The sequence below is a fragment of the Sinohyriopsis cumingii genome, chromosome 17 (assembly GCF_028554795.1).
Source record: "Sinohyriopsis cumingii isolate HCF-2022 chromosome 17, ASM2855479v2, whole genome shotgun sequence".
NCBI lineage: Eukaryota > Metazoa > Mollusca > Bivalvia > Unionida > Unionidae > Sinohyriopsis > Sinohyriopsis cumingii.
In genome coordinates this window covers 50,728,774-50,755,357 of record NC_142977.1, presented here as the reverse complement: position 1 = coordinate 50,755,357, position 26,584 = coordinate 50,728,774, and the positions used below count along the sequence as shown (strand labels likewise).

Genomic DNA, 26,584 nt, shown 5'->3' with positions numbered 1-26,584 from the left:
GTCATAACGACAGCAAAATAGTAATTGACCTTTAATAATGTACAGTAGGTATAAACTGAAGCTGTTTATTGTGTAGTTTAAATTCTATTAAGATGAAAGAAGGAACATGCCTGTCTATTTTGGATGAAAGTTGTTGTTGGGTTTAACGCCATTTTTCAGCACACGATAGGCTATACATGGCGGCCAGTATTAATGGTGGAGGAAGAACCCGGGAAAACCCCAGAAAGAACCACCGACCCTTGAGAAGCTACTGGCAAGCTTTCTCACATATCCACATTGGCCGAATCCGAGACTCGAACCTACGCAGACAGAGGTGAGATGGCAGTGATCCGTAATGTAGAGCGCATTAGACCACTTGGTCACTCGGGGCCCCTCGGATAAAAGCAAACAAAGACTAATAATCATCCTTTATAAAACAAAACAGTTAAAATACATATATTAAAAAGACGGAAAGCAAAAGAAAGTTCAACTTTTTATTTCGCACGCATCATACTTGAATTACATTATAAGCAGTTGCTAACATGTGCATTTGGTGTACAAAAACCACTAATGTGCTTCCACCACTTGAAAGACGTTAATATATATTTTAACCGCTTGGGGTCTCGTAAATAAACAAAGCTACTGTGAATCACTTTAAAATGGGGGTACCAATTTTCATAATTTTCATGGGCATGCTAAATTTAAAGTTGCAACAAGACATGATCCAAGCTGATATTCAAAGTTTGCTCCCCCTCCCCTTCCGTGCCATATGCCAGAGTAAATCGTCTCTTGTTTGTTTTCATGCCAATAATATTTATAGTTTAAATATTTGATATATATCATAGGATATGTTGATAAGTTTTTGAAAGTTGAGACCAAAGGAAATCTATTGAGTACAATTAAATTCACATAGAAAATGTCATGAACCCGAAAGTTCTACACTTATGATTAGTTGATGCTACTGTAGTTAATGCAAAATTATGGTTTGTGTCCTTCTGCAACACAAATGTATTACATGTATATCCATTTGTAATAATGAGTACTCGGTGAACGTTATGTAATCTAAAAAAATTTTCACACAGTGAAGAAACTATGAGCTTTTACAATGTTGACCAGGTACTAAACTGAGTCAAGAAATGAGGACATCACATAACAACAGGGTGACATTTTTTTCAGCACGTGAAGCTTTCACTGTGACATCACAGTGTGCAATATTCAATCAAGATTTTACTGCATCACACCTTTAGGCTGACCTTGTAAAGTAATGTCCTGGTACTTTAAAAATTTATTTTGCCATATGTATCTCCTGAGGCATGTATATAATGACCTTCCAAGGAATGCTGATTACAGTCATCAACAAAATAGTGAAAAATGGCCAAAAAGATGTATGTGTAATTAAATTCGATAGAAATTACACCAATTTTACTAAAATAGCACGGAATGCCGACATTACCTGTATGAATTTTGCTTTTTAGTAGCTGTTTATTCATGAAAATATCCAACATAATGAATGGACTATTATATATCATTAGACACTGTTCCAAGATAAATGAATAGATTAATTTGTGAAAGCAATTATTGTCGTACTCGAATATCAGTTGTTTCATGACTAAAAATGTTTTTGATAGATTGTTTAATTGATCACAAGTATTTTCTACCATTCCTTTGTTATTACTATGTACATTTCACGTAAATAACCAACTGCTGAATAAACAACTGGCTGATCAAACCCACTTTCTCGAACCCCAATTAAGCTAATGATTCATTGTCATTTGTGAAGATAATCCACTGTGCATCATTTGGCTTAAAGGTAGATTTATTTTCAGGTTGATCAAGACTTTATCTGATTGGTAAACTCAACAACATTGTATTCATTTAACTGAGTAATCACTTGTGGCGAATACCACAGTAAAAGTCTGATTTCAATTCATTGATGGAGAATTATTTGACATAAATCTATGGGCTTTGTGCATGCAGCTGTCACAAAGGCAAGATGCTGTTTCCTTTCATGAGACGGCAGCCTCTCACTGTGATGTGCTTCAAAAGCATTAAAGAGTGCTACTACGTTCTGTTCACACTAATTACAGCAGTGGTGTTCAGCATGTTTGATTTTACATGCACACAAAAGGAGGTCAACATGATTTAGATCCCTGGATTTATACCAAGAGTCAGTAATGACTAATATAATCCAATCACTGCAGTGGTGATTAAACGTGTTTGATTTTACATGCACGCAAAAGGAGGTCAACATGATCTAGATCCCTGGATTTATACCAAGTGTCAGTAATGACTAATATAATCCAATCACTGCAGTGGTGATTAAACATGTTTGATTTTACATGCATGCAAAAAGAGGTCAACATGATCTAGATCCCTGGATTTATACCAAGTGTCAGTAATGACTAATATAATCCAATCACTGCAGTGGTGATTAAACATGTTTGCTCAAAAATGCATGGAAATGAATGTTATAATCCTTTATAGAGATATCTATATCGTCACTCAATAAAAATAAAAAATCCACAAAATTTAGTACCCTTTTTGAATTTTTTTACCAAACCACAAAATTTCAGACCCACAAATTTAAAGTAATTCACTGTATGTCAAAATGGCAAGTGTATTGACTTTTAAACATTAAATTCAGATTTTAAAAAAAGGTGATTTATTTAAATGAAAGATAAGTAAATTACAGTTTTCAACTATGTTCAACAGATTGTGAAAATAACTAACAAATTCAATTACAAGCATATATCCAAAATTATGAGGAACAGAAAGAGGTTATCAAATGTATATATAAACTATTACAGAGTAAAAATTATGTAATTTTACAGAGAATTGTAAGCAGTGTACAAGTTTTGAAATTCCATGATTTTAATAATATTATCAATTGATGAACTATACATCATTTAATGTGTGTGTGTGTGTGTGTGTGTGTGTGTGTGTGTGCAGTTGTTCAGCCACTTGATGGAGTGTAAAGTTATTTGAAGAACTGATTGGCAATATAAAAGATCAATTCCTTGTTACATAAATAATAAGCAAAAATGTTCAAAAACGGCATCTCCAAAAAGCTTTCCTTAGAATGTACCAAGTACACACACTTTGATTAACAGCAATCTTTAATTCAAAAAATTACAAATCTTGATTTTACAAGAAAAATGTAAAATTCCCAATTACTCTGATTTTGAAGAATTTGTGTACATTCCTCAACTGATTTTGTTCAAACAAACAATTTACTACAAATTTTCATAAGTGGTAAAATCATTATGTACTTATTCATATTTTTTCATTACTAGGAGCAAATTCAGCCTTAGAAAAAGTTGTATCCTTTTGTACAGTTTAAAGGAAGTGCATCAAGAAGTGACATATAATTGTGAAGAAAAAAAAATCCCTTTAAACGATCAGCTCTGATTAAGCTGCACTTCATACGTGTTCAGAAGTAAGCATGCCAAACATAATTTGAGTGAAAGGAAGCAAAAAGGATATGCGTTGGCAGATCAAAGATCGTACAAACCAAAAAAAAAATTCATACAAGCAAAACAATTCTTCAAACTTAAGTCTTGTACCTAAACCATTTGGTATGTCCGATTTATTTATGTCTTTCACATAACAAATATGATGATGCTAATCAGGGCCAGCGCAAGCTATGTGTGAGCAGTGGGCTTGCACAAGCACCCATTTTCTGAGGGGCACTAAATTTGAGAAGAAAAGGGGTGCAAAAATTGGACAATGGAGCTAAAATGATACAAAACCTGTTTTTTCTTCAGATGAAAATCTTTTTTATGTTGTGATAATTTGGATCATTTTCTTTCAAGCTTTCTTATCAGCAAATATTTTAATAATGACGGGGAGGAGGTGCCAAATGTCTGTTTCGCACAGGGCACAGTATTGCCTTGATCTGGCCCTGATGGTAGTCATACTGATATTTCCTAACGTAGGTTACCAATCTGTGAAGTAGTTACATTTTATGTCTGACAAAAATTTATTTACAATGGCAAAATCTAATACATGTTTTATGCAATGATTAACTGACCCTGTTTTAAGATTGTAAAAACTAGCTAAAATGGATTCATCACAGATAATTCATGCTAAACTTTTCAATACTAATGCCTTTAATACTTTTATCTAAATATATAAATACTGATCAGGGATCAATGGACGAATAATATTTAATTCTGCTGAATCGGTTACTTTTGATTTGAGCTAGTAATCTATAAAGCTGTTGCTAGCAACTCCAAGATAACTGATTATACTAAAACAGCAGTACCAATATCATTTTCAGCTTATACAGGTAAACACATCACAGAACTCCAACATATTTGATGAATATCGGTACCAAAGCAAGCTTAAACTCCTTCTTATTAACACTAGAACATTTCTCCTGAGAGATTCTGATCTAGGTTCTTGGTTATATTTTTATGATGTATCCCAGTGCATCAAACAAACTTATTAAATAATGCAGTAATATTTCCAAGGCATCTAAGAATGTTGTCATTTAATACTGTAATGTACCATATCACAGAAGTGAAAAAAGTGCCTTGCACACAAAGAGAAAACAACAACATACAATACCCACAATGATGCAAATACTGTTGTATGTGTGATATTTCAATGAAATATAACATAAATAATAACACTACAAATATAAATCTGAAGTGTGAAAAAGAAAAATTGAGCACAAAATTCATTATAATGCTTAATTCCAATTGGGTTGATTTACAGTAAATGTTTAAGCTACATCTCTAAATAGTTCTAACATGTTGCTATTCAAAAGTAATTTAAATCTCTGATAGCAAAGTCTGTTTCATATGACAAATTGATCCAAATGTATAATCTCTAAAATGTCACAATTTTTAAAGGATACAGTCATACAGTTTTTATACAAAAGTTACTTTAGCAAATTTGAAAGTAGAGACTAGACAAAGAATAGTAAACCTACAAAAGTGTACAAAATTTGTAAATCTCAAAAGTCCTATCAAACAGCTGAATACAGGTATAAAAACTGAAAGCATATTAACGTTAACGTGATATACTCTAAAAATTCAACAAAATAACTTGCATCATGAGGTTTACGCATGTAATACTGGAGACAAATATGTAAAAAATATTTCAATAAAAGTATCAAACCTTTTCCCAACTCATTGAAGGATTACATAATATTATGACCCATTGTATATTTCTTCAGCCCAAGTGAGCACAATTCGAAACCATTCTTAGGGAAGTATACACAAAGATTCAGCAATTTTCAATGACAATAAATGGGCAATAATCCTTCTGTGTAAGAATTGTTTTGATTATTTGCAATTAGCATAATGTATTCTAAAAATCAAAACATATCAAAGTCTAGAAAGCTTCTCCTAAATTCCATCTGTGATCAGAGCGCCTGCGACGGAGTCGAATAATACCGCTGTCAATACTTGATGCTGCACTTTTGGTTCTGATATCATCATAGAGACGTAGATTGGAAAGGCGCAGGAGTCCTATGTTTCTGCTAGTGGCAGTCAGTGACTGAAGCAAGCCATCAGTTCCCTAAAAATTTAAGAACAAATTTTATCAAAAGAAAGCCTGTATTGAGGTTTAAATATTGTAAATGATTCCTCATTTTAGGGGATCAAGTTTGGTAGTGTTTAGCTTACCTAGCTACGATATTGTGTAAGCTGATGACATTTATTCCCCATGTTTGTTGTGTGACATTCACCATGCATATTTTATCAGGTATCTGCCATATGTACATAAACATTTGTTTGTTTTCATCTTCCATATGTACATAAACCTTTGGGGTTTTTTTTGGCCTGCCATACATAAACATTTCAAAGTCTTAAACATTATATGACTATTGTTGACCAAATCTGGACAGTAAATATTCTAGCATCATCATTATTCAAGGTTTGCAAAGGACGCTGACCAGCATCTGGATGTTTTCTTTTTGTATACCATTATAAGTGTGTGAGTGATGTGAGACCCTCTTGGTTCTCTTGCTATGCTGTTCAATTAATTTTATCCTACTCTGCTTAAATGCTCCTAGTGACACATGTTGTACCAGGTGATACTCCATGATTATATTATAGAATTACAGAATCTATGTTGGGGTTGGCACTGAGGCAAGGATATCCCAGTCTCAGGATTAAATGATTTGCTAATAATAATGTAATGATAATGTGACTGAGATTTCTTTGTCCTGATGCCAACCCCTACATTTTCTCAACATTTGCTTATAGTTTTAGTTGATGCATTAGCAATATAAATTCATTTTATTTCTATTGTTACTTGCCTAATCATAGACATGCAACTGATATGCAGATGAATGATGATAAAACTGAAGCCATCCTGATCACTTGCTCATTCATATCCTTTGCCTCAAACATTAAGTATCAGCGATGCCAACATTAAATTTACAGTCAGTACAAAACATAGGTTTCACTCTCAACAGTATGCTCTCATTGTACCAACATGTCATGAATACATGCAATGCTGCATATCTGGAGCTGAGATGCATCAGCTCCATTCACAATTTTCTTTCAGTTAATATGTGTGTTCCTTAGTACTTTCAAGACTGGACTATTGTAATTTGCATCTACTGCTCCGGTGGCCTAAGTGGTTAGAGTTTCTGCCTTGGATGCTGGAGGTCATGGGTTTGAAGCCTAGACGAGTCGTACCAAAGATTTTAAAAAAAGTTACTGGCAGCTGCCTTGCTTGGTGCTCAGTATAAAGAGGTTAGTGTTAGAACTGGTTATCATGGTATCAGGATAATGTGACTGGGTAAGACATGATGCCATGTCTGCAGCATGATGCCCTAGTGTTAGGCATCACTATAAACTGCCACACTACAGTATATCTTAGCGATATAACTAAAACGTTTTAAAACAACAATAAAAATCTAAATCACACACAAGTAATTTACTTCTATCTGGTTCATCTCAGTAACTATTACAAAAACTTCAAAAAGTTCAAAAGTTCAAAACATGGCTGATCGGATCATCTTTAGAGTACAAAGAACTGAGCATACCTCCCCCAACTCTGTAACCTTCAATGGCTACCCATTCGATCCAGAATCAAAACCAAATCTGTTCACTATGATACAATTCATTTACTGGCTTCAGTCCAATATACCTATCTGACCTCACCCATGTGTACACTCCATCTATAAATTTACGGTCCTCTTCCGACACTCACATTCTCATTGTTCTCACTATTAAAACGAAATCATGCCAATAATGTTCTTTTGATTACCAAGACCCAGCTACATGGAATGAATTGCCCATAAATCTTAGAAACAAGGACAGTGCAATCTCAGTCAAGAGTACTCTTAAAACTCACCTAGTTTGAGTACAAGAACATATTTAAAGACTTAATAAAGTTTACCTCCTGAATTATTGTCAGCATGTTTTTGTTTTGTAATTTCATTGTGTTTGTTTTTTGTTATCTTGTTCATGTATATGTTTTTATGTGTTACCTAATATTGTGAAATACTCAGAGCTTATAAAGATTCAGAGCTTATAAAGATTAGGTGCTGTACTAAGTCCTCATTATTATTATTAGGATTAGTATTATTATATCATTTATTATCAAGCTTTGACTAAGGGTCGTCAATTACATACATAGTTTACTATGAAACTTGTTAGCATACATAGTTTACTATGAAACTTGTTAGCACTTGCTTCTTATGAAGAGAGTGAGATAAGTGACCTCTCCCATAGGCAATCTGAGATAAATGACTTGAGACAAGAAACGTAAGGATTCTGAAATTTTCTTGTCACATTTGTGAGAAAAGCCAAGGAAGCTGCCATTAGATTGTTGTTGTTGCTGTTGTGGGGTTTAACGCCATTTTTCAGCACACGATAAGCTGTACATGACGGCCAGTATTAATGGTGAGGAAGAACCCTGGAAAGAACCACCAACCCACGAGAAGCTACCGGCAAACTTTCTCGCATACCCACACTGACTGAATCCAAGACTTGAACCGGCGCAGACAGAGGTTAGCCACTAGATGGATATAGTTAATAAATTTTGCATGTGAGAGAAGTGAATTATTAAATTTTAACCACAAAGCATGCTGATCAAACCCTCACAGTAAGCAAGCTTTCATTTCAAGATTTATATTTCAATAAACTTTTTTTTTTAAATGTAAAAAAATATGCAACAAAACCTAATATATTTAACAAAAAAAGTGTTTTGTATTCAGTTCATCGGTATAAGAAAACAGACATAATCTAAATTATGTGGTATTTGCTTACTCTCCTGTTTGTATTCATCCTACTTATTTTAAAATAAAAATGCATCAAGACAGAAAAAAATACACAGAACTTAGTCATTTCATTCATGAAGTTATAACCTGATTGTTGCCAGTAGGTCCCTAACACTGTCAACAATGACTATTTTCACTCTCAAAACTTCACATGAAAATTATACAAAGAATGACCTGGTAACCTGTTTTTTTTAAAAGGTTTTTGATATTTTAAAATTTTCAAAGTGCATATTTAGAATATCGTAATGCCAATGCTACAAAAACTCATTTCTATATCTCAATGAATATGCAAATTAGTGTACTTTGTGCTATTTCAAGTGCATTTCCTGAGCATATAGAAGCAATAATTTACCTCATCTGTCTACATTTGATAACACATTTTTTTTATTTTATAGTGATAACATATAAATATCAATCTAAGTTGATGAAAGATGTGGAACTGTATGTTAACAAACTCTACAATGTGAGAGCTGTAAAGCAAATAACTTTGACCTGTACTTTACCCACTTCAGGCAGTCCTCCAAATTCCCAGAGTGAAACCGAAGTTGTTAGAGTTTGTTTTACATCTGATGTGAAATAAAGTTTAAAATTTAATAAACTGTAATCCAGTCAGCCATGTACTTGTCAGTTCCCATGTATATGTACATAGTGTGTCTTTTACATTAGCTCTGTTAAAATAAATTTATCTCATTTCTTGAAGATTTAATTTTCTAAAATAAATATCAGAAATAATGAAAAGATTGATTAGCTTCCAGGACTTTTCCCTCTAATATCATATTTGGGCCAAATTTGTGTGTGTGATTCCAGAAGTCTCCCTGATGATGATGGGTGTGTGTGTGTGTGTGTGATAATATACATGCATCATTGTGCTGTTCTTCACTGGCAAGATGGGAATGGATTAATGAAATATGCCAATGCAAAGGTATTTAATATTTTTTATACATTGGGCATGTCTATGTGTGCTTATTTGTGTGTGCACATATAGTGAATGTGTGTTCTCACAGTGAATGTGTGTTCTCACTCTAAGACGCACCTGAATGATCTGCTGAGCTTCAGGCAGTTGGGTTCCAGGATGGCGCTGGAAGATTCTGACCATGGGACGATCCAGTTTCTCTCTAGTTGTTAGGTCTGCACTCAATACTGGACCCTGCATAAGGTCATATAGCCAATATAAGAGTATGAACAAGAGGCCTTAGTAGGGCTGATATTGCCATAAAATAATTGTGATAACGCGTAAATGGCAAAAATCTCAGGCAATTTAACATGGCAATGCTAACAACTGTCACCAAATATATAAAATTTACTTCCAAATATTTAAGAATTTCAAATTTGGCAGAGTTTTTATAAATAATTATCAGCAAATAAATTTATGAACTTAGACATGGCTTATGCAAGAAATATGTTCTTCTTGGAACAAAATCAATACTCAAAATAAAAACACAAATTACTTGCAATTAAAGATCCAACTGTGAAAAGAAATTCTGATTATTAATTGCACAATTTACTAAGTTTATGATTGCCCTGAACTGTACATTTTTTCTAACAATATTTCTAATTATAATTTTTCTTCCGGGATAAATCAAATTATTTATTTTACTTACTAAGGTTTATTATTATAGACTTTTTATAAATTGTTTTATTCAACTGTATGCACCATGTATTCTAATAACATATATATATATATATATATATATATATATATATATATATATATATATATATATATATATATATATATACCAATAGTCAATTTATGGGTTACTTCACTGACATTCCTTTTGAAAGAGGTGATATCTAAATCTTTGAATAATTTTGTGCAGTTCTCAATTCTTATGCAGTACAATCAGTTTTTTTCTTTAAACCACATGGAAAAAAGCTTCACGGCTGCCCTACAAGTCAATGAGCTTAATGGTCATTCAAGCAGTCAGTCAGCTGGTCAGTCTGTTAGTCCATCTGTCTGTCAGTCAGTCAGTATAAATCAGCTGTGTGAGGAAACTGATGTCCTAATACATGTATCAGTATCTGCATCATACTGAGAAAAATTAACTCCCCAACTTATAATTTTCTTTGTGTATATGATAAGATAAGTATATGGTCTTTATCTTGTGCAAATGTAATTAATAAAATACTCATTCATCTATTATTTTATGCGCAATTCTTAACTGTATGCTTTTTCTCATAATTATCTATGTAATAACATCTACTTGGGGATAGATATTCACATGAGAATTAAGCAAGAAAAACCACACCAACATATACATTATTAAGTGATTATAAATTTCTTAGACCTGTATCTATGTAAAAATATAAGTTTTTGAAAAGTTAAACACCCAATACTCCGAGAATTAAACAACTTTAACCTCAGTCAAAATGCCCGTACCCTTACTCCATACTATGGCAAATGTTTGCAGATAGCAAATTGTGTTAGATCACCATAGCCCCTATGCTTTCTGAAGATAAAATGGATAAGATGGAATTTCTCACCACTGAGTATGATCGTGCTTTATCTGTGGCATCATACCATCTTTGTGCTCTGTGAATAGCATGGCGATTCTCTCCCAATGTCACACCCAAATGTTGCTGTAGAATAGACAGAAAATATTAAATTGTTAAAACTATTTTTTTTTACAAATTATGAGAAAACAAATGGAAACTGATTTTTTTAAAAAAGGAATAATTATTACAATTAATTTTATTAAGGTCAAAATTATCAAAAATGTCAATTTTCACCTTTTATTTCATGGGTAGGGCAGCTCAACGTGCAATAGTCTAAATTTAAAAGGAAAACAAGAAATATATCATTGCACTTTAAACATTGCTTGAATGAGAAAGTGCTGATAATTTTGGATAAATTGAATATTGAATGAAATGGTTAAAATTCTAATCTGTATATGTCACTTCAAATTGTATATCAACAAAATTATAACCTATGTGTACTTAGAGAAAATATAAAGGTGAAAAAGAAAACACTGTCGAGCAGGCAAAGTCAAGTAAAAAACATTGCTGGGCACAAACAATTTTATGTCACTTGTTCAGTACACATGTATTATGAACATAAAAGAGAAATTGAGATTTTGGACAAATTTAATGAAAATCTTAATTCCATACAAGATCATTTCAGGATTTTTTTCCCAACCTAATACTATAAAATGTAAATAGTTTTCTTATAACAAGTATACAGAAGAATGGCTGATCTCCCCAACTGACCATAACTAATACAAATGTAAAGACACCATAATTTAACATCAAATAACCTTGACCAGGGATTATTTCTTTAGTCACATACCAAGTCAAATCCATGCTCTAGTCACTAGGTTTAAATTTCTAACCCTCCACAAAATGGAAAACTCTCAAGTGCCATTCAGCTGTGTGTGTGTGTGTGTGTGTGTGTGTGTGTGTGGCAAAAAGAAGCATGACCCTCTGCTGTCCAAGTGTACTATACATATGAAGCTGGATGAAAACTGTGTTTCAGTAATTGAAGCATTATGCAGATAACCAAGAATGCAATTTCATTGATCTATCAATCACTGATTCAACATGCAGCTTGCATTCCTCGTATGCAGTGCAACTATGAACTTGATCAAAATTGGATATGGTAAACTTGAGAAAAGTAGACTTATCATTTGGAACACAGAATGACAATTTTAGGTCTATTGACCTTGCTCTTTAACCTCTGAACCTGAGAATCAATAGGGAGGTCTGCCCAGATGTATATTAATGAAGTATGATGAAGCTAGGATATGGAAAAGTAGTTCTTTTGTGAGGAAACAAAACAAATTTCAAAGCTGGCTATAGTGATTTGGACTTTTCACTTCAATAGTTCAGGACCAATAGCAAACTGTCACTGCTTGAATGTAGTCTGCCTATGAAGTTTGATGAAAATTAGGCCAAAAACCTTGACTTATCATGCAGAAAGGAAAATCACATTTTCCAATCAAGTGATCCTGACTTTGCTATCCCCAAATTAATAGGCTTTGGCCTTTACGAATGATAGACAGGCATTCAAACACTGTTATCTCCATATCTCAATGCATCTTTTGCCAGGATAATTTGAAAGTAACCTAACTGGCTCATATTTCTTCCCATCTGTTATTATGCAATGTCTTCACTGCAAAGTTAAACTTACTTATTACTTGTGTATAAGTTAAATCCAATTGCAAACTGAAAAGATCCAGACCTGCCATCACATAATGTACTGGCAGATCTGGGTCTATGAAATTCCGTTAGGAGTAATCAGTAGAACGAATAAGATGGATGATGATCTGCCAGCTCATTTGCATTAATTGATCAGAGCCTATGTTGTCTACAGTTGGACTCAACTTAAGAGCAAATATATAAGGGACATAGTCTTATATAATTTTGACCACACAAGAAACTACATTTCTTCCAGTTGGTTCATTCATCATAAAATTGAACATGTGAAGTAAAAGCTTAGGCTTAAGACTTACAAATCTAAAAATATACAGTTTTTTTACATGAAAAATAATGTGTTCATTTTTAAACAGTTAAACAATGTTAATCATGAAAATTTGATAATTCTTTCAAAATTTATTTCAAGTTACCTGATTGACGCTCAAAATGTTTGAACTGTGGGTCTGAGTTCTTTCTTACAATGCTAATTCTACCAATGCCAAAATTAGAATTTAAAAAACAAATAACTTATTTGAAAAGCATATTTTCCAAGTGACCTACCTTTAATGTAACTGTTTCGGAGACTTTCTGAGTCAAGCCATCGTTCACAGACTTGTGTGCTGCTTGTTTCAGATTTTCTGTTCTTTCGATTCCATCTCTCAGCTCTTTTCTTAGATATGCAGACCTATACAAAATCGATAGTGGAACTGGATTTATATATATCCAAATGTATCACTGATTATTCAGTTACTGCATCATGATTATCCATTGTATGTACTCAGCATAACATTTTTTACGTGTTCGCTGTTGGAAACTTTTCAAACTAAATTATTCCTTCCATAATATGATCTGACCATTGCACATCAAGTTGAGTGAAAATAGGGACAAATCACTCTCTCCACACTTGACACATTCCTACTGCACATCACATAATATTAATAACATTACATTTGTATGTAAGAGGAGATAACTCTGCACCCTGCTAAAGGATTAGCTTACTTTACTGTGTCATTTATGAAAACCTTGCGACATGCCAATTTTCTCTGATGACTTTAATCAATTATACGTTATCTCACTACATCAAGGCTATGGGAAAAATTCCAGCTGTAGATTTGCAAATATTGCATATGACATGTTCCACTATCAAAGTCCAAAATCTGCAGAAATAATATAATCTTAAAATTTGAATGCTTTTAATAGCTATGATGATCCCAAGTGTCTGGGAAAAATTTTGCTTACTGTTTTCCACTGATCGACTTGCATACAATTCACATGCTAAATTTCAAGAAAATTGCAACTGTAGATCAGAATTATGTAATTGGTCCTTACGTTGCCAATATCTTTTGTGTTTATCAAATGCGGAAAAGATGAAATAAAGAAGAACAAAGTAAAGCATGTCTTGAGAGACCATTCCTTCTACAAACAAAAAGTACATCCGCTCAGTCTCTGTAACAAGGGATCTCTCAATTAGAGGTCATTACATTACACAATGCAGTTGATCTTTCATAACTGATGGCCCTCCAAAGCAGCGATCTTTCATTTATGCCAGATGGTCATTCACAGTAGTGGTCTTTCATGTCAGATGGTCTTCTAAAGCAATAGTATTTCATGCCAGTTGGCCTTCAAATGCAACATTCTTTTATGCCAGATGGTCTTCTCAATCAATAGTATTTCATGCCAGATGGTCTTCTCAATCAATAGTATTTCATGCCAGATGGTGTTCTCAGTAAATAGTCTTTCATGCCAGATAGTTTTCTAAAGCAATAGCCTTTCATAACAGATGGTCTTCCAAAGCAGTGGCCATTCTTGACAGATGATATGCCAGAATAGTGGTCTTCTGTGACAGATGATCTTCCAAAGTAATGGCCTTTCGAATGAAGTTTGATTGTAATAGATACCATACAACAGACGGGTATCCAGTCCTTGGGGGTCAAGTCACCAACTTTCATTGACTTCATGCCATAAACACCACAAAAAAAACATTTTAATTATGAGACACTAGTGCAAATGTAGTGCAACAATGCACTGCTCAACAGGGAGTCAATAACGGGAACTGCATAATAATAGGCAGGGTTTTTATCAGCTTAACCATCTAAACCAACATCCCTTGCTGGTTCCAGTGATATTTTCCGCAACACATACACCTAAAAGACATCTTTTCTCTTTTAGTGCATGAGGTCATAAACGTGGTTCCAAAGTGGAACAGACAAACTTCTGTGAATGCAACATGTTTTGTGGGATACCAATCATCATGGAGTACATGGTTGCTTCAAACCATGAATATAAAATCCAAATTAGCAAAGATTCTACTGTGGAAACAACAGAAAGCCTTTCCAAAACCATCAAAGTTAAGTTTTAGTAAAAAGGTGCATTTTTTAAAGGAAAAAAAACACAAAAATTTATATCAACAAATATAAATCAATTTCACAGTTGCCAAATCTGTTTAAAATGGAAGGGATCACCATGTTTAAACCTTAACATGATTTCTAAATTTTAATTGTCCTTTGTAGACAGGTGTTCATGATATTAAGATTAACTATGTAAGCAATATCAAGACAAGGGTTTAAAAAAATATTTATCTTTCTGTGCTGGTGTCATTTATGTGGAGATGTACACCTGATGGTAGGTTTCAATATGTATGTATTGGTATTTCAGAAAACAAAAATAACTTTACCTTGCCCTTGCATCCGAGGCATCAGCTAGGGCTTGATCTACCTCTGGTGTATATGGCCCTAGTGGGTCAGCCTGGCTGGCACCAAGTCGGGATATACGACCCTCCATCATACTCTTACTACGATGATTGGTACCAGCGCTAACGTTGGTATTTGCACCATTAGCAGCAGATGATACAGTGTGACACAGCAGATCCAAAACACGAGATCTTTCCTCTAGGCAGGCAAACAGACGTTTTCGGGCAAGATCAAGAGTCTAAAATGACAAAAAAGTCTATTACTATTTAAATGTCCAGTCTGCTCTAGGGAGGTCATTGAGTGTAAGTCTGTTGAGAAAACCCAACTAAATGGGCATAATTAGAGACAGGATAACTGTCAACACCATAACGATTGCACCAGATATACGTTATATCAATTTTGGTGAATATCAATTAACTGATTTTCATTGACCTCATGTTAAATGATGAAGCAGTATAGATAATAGTGTAGGATTAATGAATAGATAATGCATATATTTAATAACCCAATAAAAGATGTTGGAATATCAGCCTGAAAGTAATGAACCATTTGATGATATTTCATTGACCTCATGTTAAATGATGAAGCAGTATAGATAATAGTGTAGGATTAATGAATAGATAATGCATATATTTAATAACCCAATAAAAGATGTTGGAATATCAGCCTGAAAGTAATGAACCATTTGATGATATTTCATCACATAATCATATTGATTAAACAAGAGTTGGATTTACCGGTAATTAAGAAATGTGCATATAGTATGGAACTGTTATTCAATTTAAAACTGGATATCACCATCATAGTTCATGGTAAGAAAAACATTAAAGGTTTAAGGAAGCAGGAAAAAATTGAATTGAGGAATACAAAAACCATGGCATTATTACTGGGATATGTGAGAAACAATAAAAATGTCCGACAGAAACTTGACTCAGGTTAAAATAAATATTGCTGCAAATCATCTGTGCAGATTTAGAAATACCCGATAATCTGGGAAAGTATCAATATTATTATTTATATCAGAGAAGGTTTTAGAAAATGCTGGCACTCTTTGACCTTAACTGACTTCTAAACCCTGACATTTTAACCCCAGACCTCAACTCGATAATTTAATGTATTTATATCTAAAGCACCATTGACAATGCTGTTGTTACTAATTATTCAACATCTTGCAGGGTCAATGTATACAGCTATAATGTAAATAAGAAAAGTGTTTGCATTGGTCATATTTATGTTATGTTCATAAATGTGGTATATTGAAATCAATGTTATATACTGAACCATGGTATAGTGAGAACAGTGTAATATACTGAACCATGGTATAGTGAGAACAGTGTAATATACTGAACCATGGTATAGCAGCAATGATCAAAATTTGTCAAATAATAATGTTTTAAAAGGAAATAAATGTATAACAAACTCCACTGCATGCTTCTTGCAAACCATATTGTTATACACTGGTATAATTCTGGTCATAGTGTCTTTAGTGGTACCATGGTTTATTCAGACCGTATAATGAAATAAATTATAACAATGGAGGGATATCTATAAAAACTGTGTATAACAAGCATTTTCTTTTAGGATAATTTTGTCGGCATGCAATATCTACATCATATAAATCTGGTTAACCTTTCTTAACAAAATAAAAAATATATGTAAAAAATCAATATTCCTGACATCCAATCACTCCAAAAACCATATCTGACTGAATAATACTTTACATAAGTTGCTAAATCTACATGACCTGTCTCATTAAGATAATTAAACATTGTATACAAATTTTGAACAAGTATTATGTTGACCACTATAACAAAGTCTGTTTGAACATATTGCTTTGACAGATAATTTGTGACAATTCTTACGAGTGTGTACGAATAAATTAAAATTACAATATCTAATTTATTTGTGGGTTAGGCTAAATTTTACGCTACTCACATAAAGTTGCTGTTGTACTGATCGAAGCTGAGCCTCGAGTGCTCTTTTACAGTTCAGGAGATGCGAACGCTCTGCATTAAGCAAATCATCTGCTCCATCATGCTCCTGAAATAAAACAAAGCCATGTACCTTAGAAATTGTTAATTACAGTTATAAATACAGTGATATTTATTTACTGAACAAGAGGCCCAAGTAAGCTTATTATTGTTCACCTGGCTTTATTCATATAAAATACAAAGGCCAGAATGCGTTCACTTATATCTTAAAGTGTAGCAGTAAGCAAAAATGTTCACCTGCCAGAAATGTAATCAATCTGCTCTGACAGTATTCATAATCAAATTTTGTCAGTGTTTGCTAATACAGGCTTGTATACCAAACTTAATCAAATCATGCTACATGTACTTTGATGTAACATTATTTCAGCATACTAAACCTGATACTAAAAGTGGTTTCATCAGTGAAGCAGGCAATCAGAATTCAGCCAATCAGATGCTGAATCACTTGCTTGGATGTTAATCATATTCACACCTTAATAGTTATTGGTAGCATAACCCTATACTCCAAGTTTGATCAAAACTCAATCGAGATATTGATATAAACTGATGATCTCAATCTGAACAAAGTCAGATAAGAAATATATGATTGCCTCCAAAGGCAACACAACTGTAACCAATCAAACACAAGATCACCTCATTTGTGGATGTCACTATTGTCTGAACTTGTCCAAGATACTCATGATATCAACTTATACAAAATTCCAAGTCTGATCAAAATGATCAGAAATTTGGTCCTCAGAGTGGTAACAAGCAGTTGCTGACAGATGGACCACAGATGCAGGGCCATACAATCAGCTCACTTAGCTGTACAGACAGGTGAATTAAATAAAATTGCTGGGAAATATAAAGTTTTGTTTTAAATAGAATTTACTTTAAATTGAAATGCATGCATTATATTTAAATGTAGAGTTGAGATAGCAATACAATATATTATCTAGAAATATATAAAACGTGACTTGATACAAAACAAGTTCCAACATCTTATGAGTTCTGCAAGAATTTTCTGATATTTTTTGTTTACTGCATAGTACTTATTTCCTCTTCTGTGTTGCAGTATTTACTTGGCAACATGTGTATTTTTGTATAAGTTACAAGTAAAGTACTGGAAATATGTACATTATTTATCAAATAAAGTCATTATACTAAAGGAAGGAAGGAAGGAACGAAGGAACAATTGCACATTAAGAAAAAATGAAAAAGAAAGCCAAGAAAAAATAAAATGAACAAGCAAATGACTGAGCAAATGAATGAATGAACAAACAAATGAATGAATGAATGAATGAACCAACAAACAAAAGAACTAATGAATGACTGAATGAATGAATGTGCCACAGTCCTCGAGAACAAAATATTTATTTACAACAAAACCAGCTGTTCTGAAATAGACAGACAGATGGTAGTAAAACATTTTTCCTTTTGTTTTTTGTTACAGAAGTATAACTTAAACATGCTGAACAAATTTACTGATTTCTTTATGACAAATTTTATCAATTCCAGGTCACATCTGACAGCACCAGGCATACTGGATTTATCCTACTCATGTAGGATATAAGGACTGAAATTTTTCTTCCAGCATATTGGACCAATGTACAAACATGATTATATTTTATCCTACTTCATTATCGAATTACTAGTGCAGCAAATACAAATCTTCAACTCAGAGAATGAATTTTAGTTTGATTGTGTCACAATTGGTTCCACAGATATCTGCCGAGATAGCTTGGGTGGAAGTGAACCAAAACTAAGCCTGAGATTACAAAGTTCTGGGTTTGACTCCTGTTCCAGCCATGCATTATTCCCAACTACAGCAGAACCTGTCTTGAAAGATCACCCCTTCTGCCAAAAAGATAATGGTCTCTCAACACTGGTGGTCTCTCATGACAGGTCACAAAACTATATAACCAATAAATATGTGCAAGGAGAACCTGGTCTCTCAAGACTGGTGGTCTTTCATAGCAGTGGTCTCACAAGACAGGTTTTTACTGTACCATACATAGCACTGTTGCCTGACTGAGAAACGAGATAGACCCATATTTGTCATTGTATAACAGGTGACACAGATCAGGGTCCACATTGTTTGTTTTGGCTATGATTTTCAAGTGATATATTTAAATATAAGGGTTTAATGGCACATCAGCACAATGCTGACTATAAAGTGCCATTCAAAGTTAAATTTTAAAAATTTAAAGATGATAAATTTTAACAAATGACTTTTGAAATATAATTCATTGGAAATCGAAGTAAGCATGTGGTTCTACAAGACTGAAGGTGAAGACCTTACAATTCTGTAAAAGGTATATATGACATAGGTAAAATTAAGTATAAATTAGGCAAACTTAGTTATCTATGATATAGGTAAAATTAGGTGTATATGATACAGGTGAAAGGTATCTATGGTACAGGTAAAAGGTATAAAATCCTAAAATAAAGGGTCACAATTTGTTTATCAACCACTGTCTCTCAAAAGGTCCAAGACATTCTCTGGTGGTATGTCAACACAAAGTATCTTAACTGAATTCACATAAAGACTTATGTCTCACACTGGGTGGAAGTCAATACGCTTGACAAGAATGGATTCCACTCTCTGTAGACAACAGCAATGTATGCACTCAGGCCAAGGTTCACCATTCAGTAGGTGTGCATAAGTTGGATATGTGTGTCCTATACACCTTATATCTGTGATTTTCTCTCTACGAGGTATGGCACTCTCCAATGACGAGAAAGATATTCTGATGCTTGTTTATGGTTTGTTTTATTTCAAGTAAAAATGTCTAGAGCCTGATCTGCTGGCACAGTAGGAAACAACAGATCCAGCCCTAGACCATGGATGGATAAATATGACCATGGGGATGGATCCATGGATGGACAAATTCGACTTAAGGGATGGATCCAGCCCTAGACCATGGATGGACAAATATGACCTAGGGGATGGATCCAGCCCATAACCATCTTTTATCCATTAATTTACATCATAGTGCGTGGTTTAAGATCGTGTATCTGGCCCAAGCCCTGGAGGAAGATGTCCATCCTTGATCTAAACTGTCAAGTTTCAACAATGTTATATATGGCATGGCATGTTGCAGCAGTGTATCCAACATCTGAATTTTCAATCAGGAGGTTCCCAGGAAGAAATGTGTACATGTATAAGCAGGGAGAAATATCTTTAAACCAGATACCCCTTCTTTGTCAAGTCTGACTTTTAAGTTGCTTGAAATTAAAAAATACAGTGATCTGATTGGCTAAAATTTAAGCTTGGCTTAAAACTGACCAAGCAAATGTCTGTATGCATGAACTTAGCTTTATGACTTGTTAGTGACAAAAATAAAACATTAACAATTAGCTAACTCTAGGGTGTGGACAAATGGACAGATATGTGCACAGATGCCACAATGTCATAACTTGAAAATTATATTTTGAATCTTCATTCAAATGAATTTAAAAGACCTCACCCATTGTGAATTCTCATTGAAATAATCCCCATTCATGTCTACTTCTTTGTAATGTCAAATAACAGGGGTGATGTAAGTGGACATTTTACACTGCATTCCAGGTAAAGTTTTCATGGCAGTGGAAATACCGGTATTCTTTCTTTGTGCCGATAAATCATCTACCTTTCTGCATGTATATACTCACTTATAAGTCAAATCCAACTGCAAACCACAAAGATCCTGATCTGCAATAGCATAATGTGCCGCAGATCAGGGTCTGTGTTGTTGTACAAATAGGCCTCCTATAACTATTCATGTTTCTCCTAAATCAATATTCTGTAATTGAAATTTTATAGAGGATACAGAGACCCTGCTATATGTGTTTTTTAAAACATGAATTCTACAAATATTTAGTGAAATTGGAATACTACTTACGATATTACATAATTTACACAGTACTGACTCATCTTGACAAAAAATAAAAACAGAACTGCTATACATCCAGTTCTAGTTTTGTTGAGTATTCTGATGACTAAGGTATACTTGTTAAAGATTAAATGACTATGCAAAATCAATGTTACAAAATTAATAGTACATGTAAAATCATATTGTTGCAGTCAGAAGAATGGAATATTTAATCACTGACATGTGCGACAGAAGCAGATACATGGCTCCCATCAACACTCTTTATTCTGAGTTGGGATTCACACACCAGGTGCACTAAATAATTGAACAGCATCAGTATCAAAACAGTAACAGACAAAACTGAATATGGACATAGTGTTACACCCATATTAACATAAATTAATAATGAAAGGATACATCCTGCTACTAAATTATCTTTAGATTTTCATATCCTCCAATTTATTATACATCTTCAATCCATAAAACATCATAATTACATTGTCATATTTTCATTTTTTTTCACACAGGTAATTATATCTTTTCAGTGAACTGAAAATAACATTTTACCATTTTTACCTACCATATATACTTGCCTATAGGATGAGTCCAACTGCAAACTGCACAGACCCAGATCTGCTGTTGCATAATGTGCTGGCATATTTGGGTCTGTACAGATTGTTAGGAATAATCAGTAGAACAAACAACAGAGACCCAGAAATGTAGGTGCACTATGTTATCGCAGATGAGGATCTATGTTGTTTGCAGCTGGATGCGACTTACAGGCAAGTACATGTAAATAATGAATCTACTTGTAAAACATAATCAATACAAGGTGTACGAGTCAAATCACAGACAATACAGCAATTAAAATGTAAATAATCAATGCACTATTTGTCATTATAATCCTCTATCATACATAAAGTTCTATTTTTGAGCATTACTCTTTTTAATACATGTTTTTAACTGAACAATAAAGTCATAAACATTTTTGTTGTCATTGTTACTCATGTCATTTATTCATCTCTGTTTTGGAATTATCAGTAAGAAATGTGTTGTGTCAGTTTCAATCAACAATGATTCATAATTTTAAAAAATCTAAATCCAAGTTTCACAAAATTTGTGATAAGAAACTTTCTTTCATAAAAGTTTCCATGGATTGTATTAGCATGCCATGAGATCTATTGTAATGATCTTGCTATGGTAAGCTTGTTTTTCCGTTCTGTCTGGTGTATATTTCTAATTCTCTATAAATAATTCTATATACCTTGATTCATAGGAATCCAAAATCAGGCTGTGTAGATACATGAGAATTGATTACTAGGTTGTCATACAAGTGTGTCTGCTACATATAAGTGCATATAACACCGACTGAGTAACATCATTTCTGGTGAGGGAATATGGGCTTGTGTGTGCAGCCAAGGCAATGGGTGCTGTTTGCTTGTGGACCTGGGTTTGAATATCCATAGAGTATGAATTAAAAATTCTCTAACTAGCATGATAGTATTAATATATATATATATATATTACTCACCTTATATATACATACACACAAGCACATACATCTTACCAGTTTTCTCACTATAACTACCACTCCAGTGGCCTAGTGGTTAGAGCATCTGTCCCGGATGCAGGAGGTCATGGGTTTAAACCCCGGCCGAGTCATACCAAGGACTTCTAAAAATGGTACTAACAGCTGCCTTGCTAGGTGCTCAGCATTAAGAAGTTAGTGTTAGGACTGGTCGGCCTGGTGTCAGGATAATGTGACTGGATGGGACATCATGCTATATGTCTGCGGCATGATGCCACAGTGCTAGACATCACTTTAAACTGCCACACTGCAGACATCGCAGCGATATGACTGGAAAATTGTTAAAGCTACGTTAAAAATCTAAATCACACAAATCACATCATACACACTACAATTACACAAGCCTTGCTAGTGATATGCTGCATCTGCCACATGCTGGTGAGACCAAGATATCTAAATTGTTCAGTTCTGACTATAAATTGAAAAATAAAATACAACGCTATATAAAAGCAAGAGTTGTACCACTTTTATTTACAGGAAAGTCTAGTGTATTTAGACATTTTATTTACTTTATCTCTCCTCAGTCTACACCTTTACTGTAAGTATGCCTATAAACTATGTCAAAAGGTTAGGGACCAAACACAGGTATTCGTGTAAATAGGTGTAAAAAATAATGGCTTATTTGTAACCTATAAAGAAACAATTCCATCACTGCATGAAATGACTAGAAACCATCCTCTTAACTTCCAAGCTTTTGCAAAGTAATATAGAATACGTTTGTGACTGAGAGTATTGATTGGTATAATAAACTGCATGAAAGATTTACAAGGTATATCACCATACCGGGTACCATGGAGCTTAACCATATAAACTTTAAGCATTATGTGGACTGAAGATCGTTAAGGCTTTTTAGATTAGCTTGTGTTTTCAAAATAGTACATATATGTTTTGGAAAAAAAGACAAAATATATCATTTTGTAACAGGATCTTTTCTAGAAGTCAAGGCTTTGATACAAGAAAAAGTTAACAGTGCATACATGAAGAAACAATGTGTATTTTGTTTCACATCTGTCCAATGAACGAGTTTGATACTGTGCATGGCCATGTAAATGCCATGAATTCATAAGCCATATTAAACAATTTATTTCCTCCAACCTAAAACAAACACATATATAGTTGTACAATTTTTGATAATTTCAAAGCCCTGAAGATACCTTATTACCCCAGATTCTTGTTTAGGATGCTTCAGCTATGCCACTATACATGGTTTGTCTATGACATTCTCCAAGTACATGTGTATTCTTAAATCTTCTCAGCTAGAAATTTTAGTTTAGGATAAAAGTTCTACATCAGATATATTTTATCCTAATCAAGGATGCTAGTAAAGAGAAAGACTTGAATACCTTAAAATTCAATAATTCTTAAAATTAGAAAGGAAAAAACTATAAAACTTGTTTCTCCTTCATTTTGTACATTTTGTTAAAGAAGCTGTAACAAAAAATATTATATCAAGCCTGTCCTGGATTTAACAATACAACTTAAGTCTGGGCTTATACTTAAGTTTAAACTCTGGTGATCCAACTAGATGAAATTTAAAGCTTGCTTAAAACTAACCAATCAGATATCTTAAATTTAAAATTAACTTTGGAACTGGGTTGTGACTGATTTAAATTTAAGTCAACTAATGAAATGTCCAACTTCCAGATTTAACGTTATGACCTATGATGGTGAAATTGAGATTTTGAAAATTGGAGGTTGAGCTGAATGTTTATGAATATGAGAATGTGCAATTTCTTTAAGTAATTTAAAGTAGATTCAGGACCAAGCTACACAGTACTTTGGAGTGATAGCCTTGATTGATTTACAAACTTTGGAGTTACCTTTGCAGTAAGTCATTAGAGGATACCGTTGAATGTACCTCAGATTGGCCAAGTAGACTTTTGCCTTTGGACCTGAGTAAAAGTTTCACTGGGTTAAAGAATTACAACCAGAGCCAGAACTTTCACCAGTATAATGGGTAGGACTGGATGCATTGGCTCATATAATAATAGTAATAATAATAATAATAATAATAATAATGAGGACTTTGTACAGCACCTAATCTTTAGAAGCTCTAAGCGCTTTACAACATTAGACAACACCTATAAGATAAAAAACATATAATAATATTATTACAAAACAAACACCATGAAATTAGAAAAACATTAAAAAAATAAAAAACATGCTGAGAATATTTCAGGTAGGAAACATTATTAGATCTTTATGTTTGTTCTTGCAGTTGAAATAAGTGAGTTTTGAGAGCCCTCTTGAATGTGACCACTGTGTCTTTGTGTCTAAGTTCAGTGGGCAATTCATTCCACATTGCTGGGCCTTGGTATGCAAAAGAACGCTGTCCATATGACTTTGTTTTCATAGTGGGAATAATGAGTATACGATTGTCAGAAGAGGAGCATAAGTATCTTGCTGGTGTGTACACATGGGTGAGATCGGATAGGTATGTTGGACTAGAGTCCGACAGTGAAACTCAAGTGGTACAGAATGTATCTATAATTTGAGAGATCCTGGGTTCAAACCCTACACTGGCTCAGATAACCCAGGTGGTTGAATGCTATTTTAGAATTAGGAAGGTCCTGAGTCTGAGATCTATTCCAGCAGTGTAATTTTCCCTGTTATATTTAGTGTTATGAGCATGATTTTACATCTGCACCTGGAGAGGGATGGTGCAGTTAAGTGGAAGTAAAGCACCAAAACACAAATAAAAAGCAAAGTAAAAGTATATTGGGTAGGACTGGGTGTATCAACTCAGACAACTCAATTGTTAGAGCATCCATCTAAAGTTAGTTGTCCCATTTTCAAGCCTTGGACTGACTATGTATTCTTTCCTGTTTTGTTCAGGATTGTGAAAGGATTATTGCAGCAGATGAAGAAACAAGAGTGTCATGTGTATCCTAAAGGTAGGGGAATGTGCTATGGGTACCTGCATGGGATGTTACTTCAGATAGGTTAGGTGGTACAGCACCTGACTAGCATTTAAGATATCTGGATTTGATATCTGGTCCAGCTGTGCATTGTTTTCATCTCGGACAACCCACATTTCATCAGCATGTCACTTAACCACTCACCAGCATTTACCTGGCAGGTGCTATAGTTTTATATCTTCCTTGTTACACTTTGAAATTGAAAATGTCTTTTGTTTCCATTCAGTGATTTTTGCTGATCAAAGGTAAGTAAAATTTAGTGATGTATTGTCATCGAAGAAAATGAAGGATAATTAGCTAAACAGTCACAATTTTGTAGCTTCATTCTCACTTGAACCTGGTTGCAGTAGCAGCCCCAGTGATTATTATACAACAGCAAGACACAATGGTAGCATCTTCAATTTATGATGTTCGACCTAAAACTTTCTAATTTTGTCATGCATTCATGACATATGTGCCATACTGTTACAGTGAAAAGTGACAACACATGCTGATTGTGGGTATTTAAAATTATGATAATAATGAATCTTTGATAATGATTTTGGTGATAATGATGATTATGATGAGATAAAAAGTATGATAGACTTTAATGATGTGGTGCTGAAGACGAAGGCGACGACGATTATGATAATGATGATGATAATTGTGATACCAACAATCACATAGTAAATGCAATGTCAACATGAATTTAGATTTAAAACATATCTCACCCTCTCTTTAGCTGGTCTTGACAACCTGATATCCTGACTGTCCTTGTTAAGTTTAAGATCTTTTCTTGTGTGCTCCAAAGTCTTTTCAATGGCTTCTTTACCTCTGGTTAGTGATTTAATCTCTTCGTTTGTTTCCAAAAGACTTTCCCTAAGCCTTGAGACAACACCCCTGACTTCCCGTGTGTATCTGTGAATTTCGTCATTGCTCAGTTGTGCAACTGTGTCCCTGAGGTGGGGCAGTGGGTCAAAACAGCGACCAATATCACAGTTTTTGTCACTTTTCTGAGCGATTGTTTGTGAAAGTTTGATTCCCTTTAAAGTAGAATTTCTCCATGCTTCGGGCCCCACAGTAGTAAGTACCTTTGTTCCCATCATAATTGGATACTAAACCCACCTATCTCTAACATAAAATACTACAGATCCACTCTCTCTTTCATGCGATCAATATATTCGCGGAACCTACAACAGTATGTTGCTAACAGGCGTCATGTCTACCATTGCG

At 33.9% G+C, this 26,584-nt stretch overlaps 1 protein-coding gene across 1 annotated transcript; it reads right to left on the bottom strand.

Annotated features, from left to right (window-relative positions):
- Positions 1-459: 459 nt before the first annotated feature.
- Positions 460-26,584, bottom strand: LOC149778681 (tektin-like protein 1). Its single transcript, XM_089939492.1, has 7 exons — positions 26,083-26,584; positions 16,978-17,082; positions 15,027-15,280; positions 12,914-13,037; positions 10,706-10,801; positions 9,255-9,368; positions 460-5,505 (listed from the first exon to the last, which is right to left on the bottom strand). Exons 1-7 carry the CDS (start codon positions 26,455-26,457, stop codon positions 5,320-5,322), a joined length of 1,254 nt encoding a protein of 417 aa, XP_089795618.1. The 5' UTR covers positions 26,458-26,584; the 3' UTR covers positions 460-5,319.

Coding starts and splice junctions, on each gene's coding strand:
- LOC149778681 (XM_089939492.1), bottom strand. CDS start 26,457: ATGATGGGAACAAAGGTACTTACTACTGTGGGGCCCGAAGCATGGAGA. Junction 15,281..16,977: donor CAGTACAACAGCAACTTTAT/GTGAGTAGCGTA, acceptor TTGTCATTTTAG/ACTCTTGATCTTGCCCGAAA. Junction 9,369..10,705: donor AAGCACGATCATACTCAGTG/GTGAGAAATTCC, acceptor GACCTTATGCAG/GGTCCAGTATTGAGTGCAGA.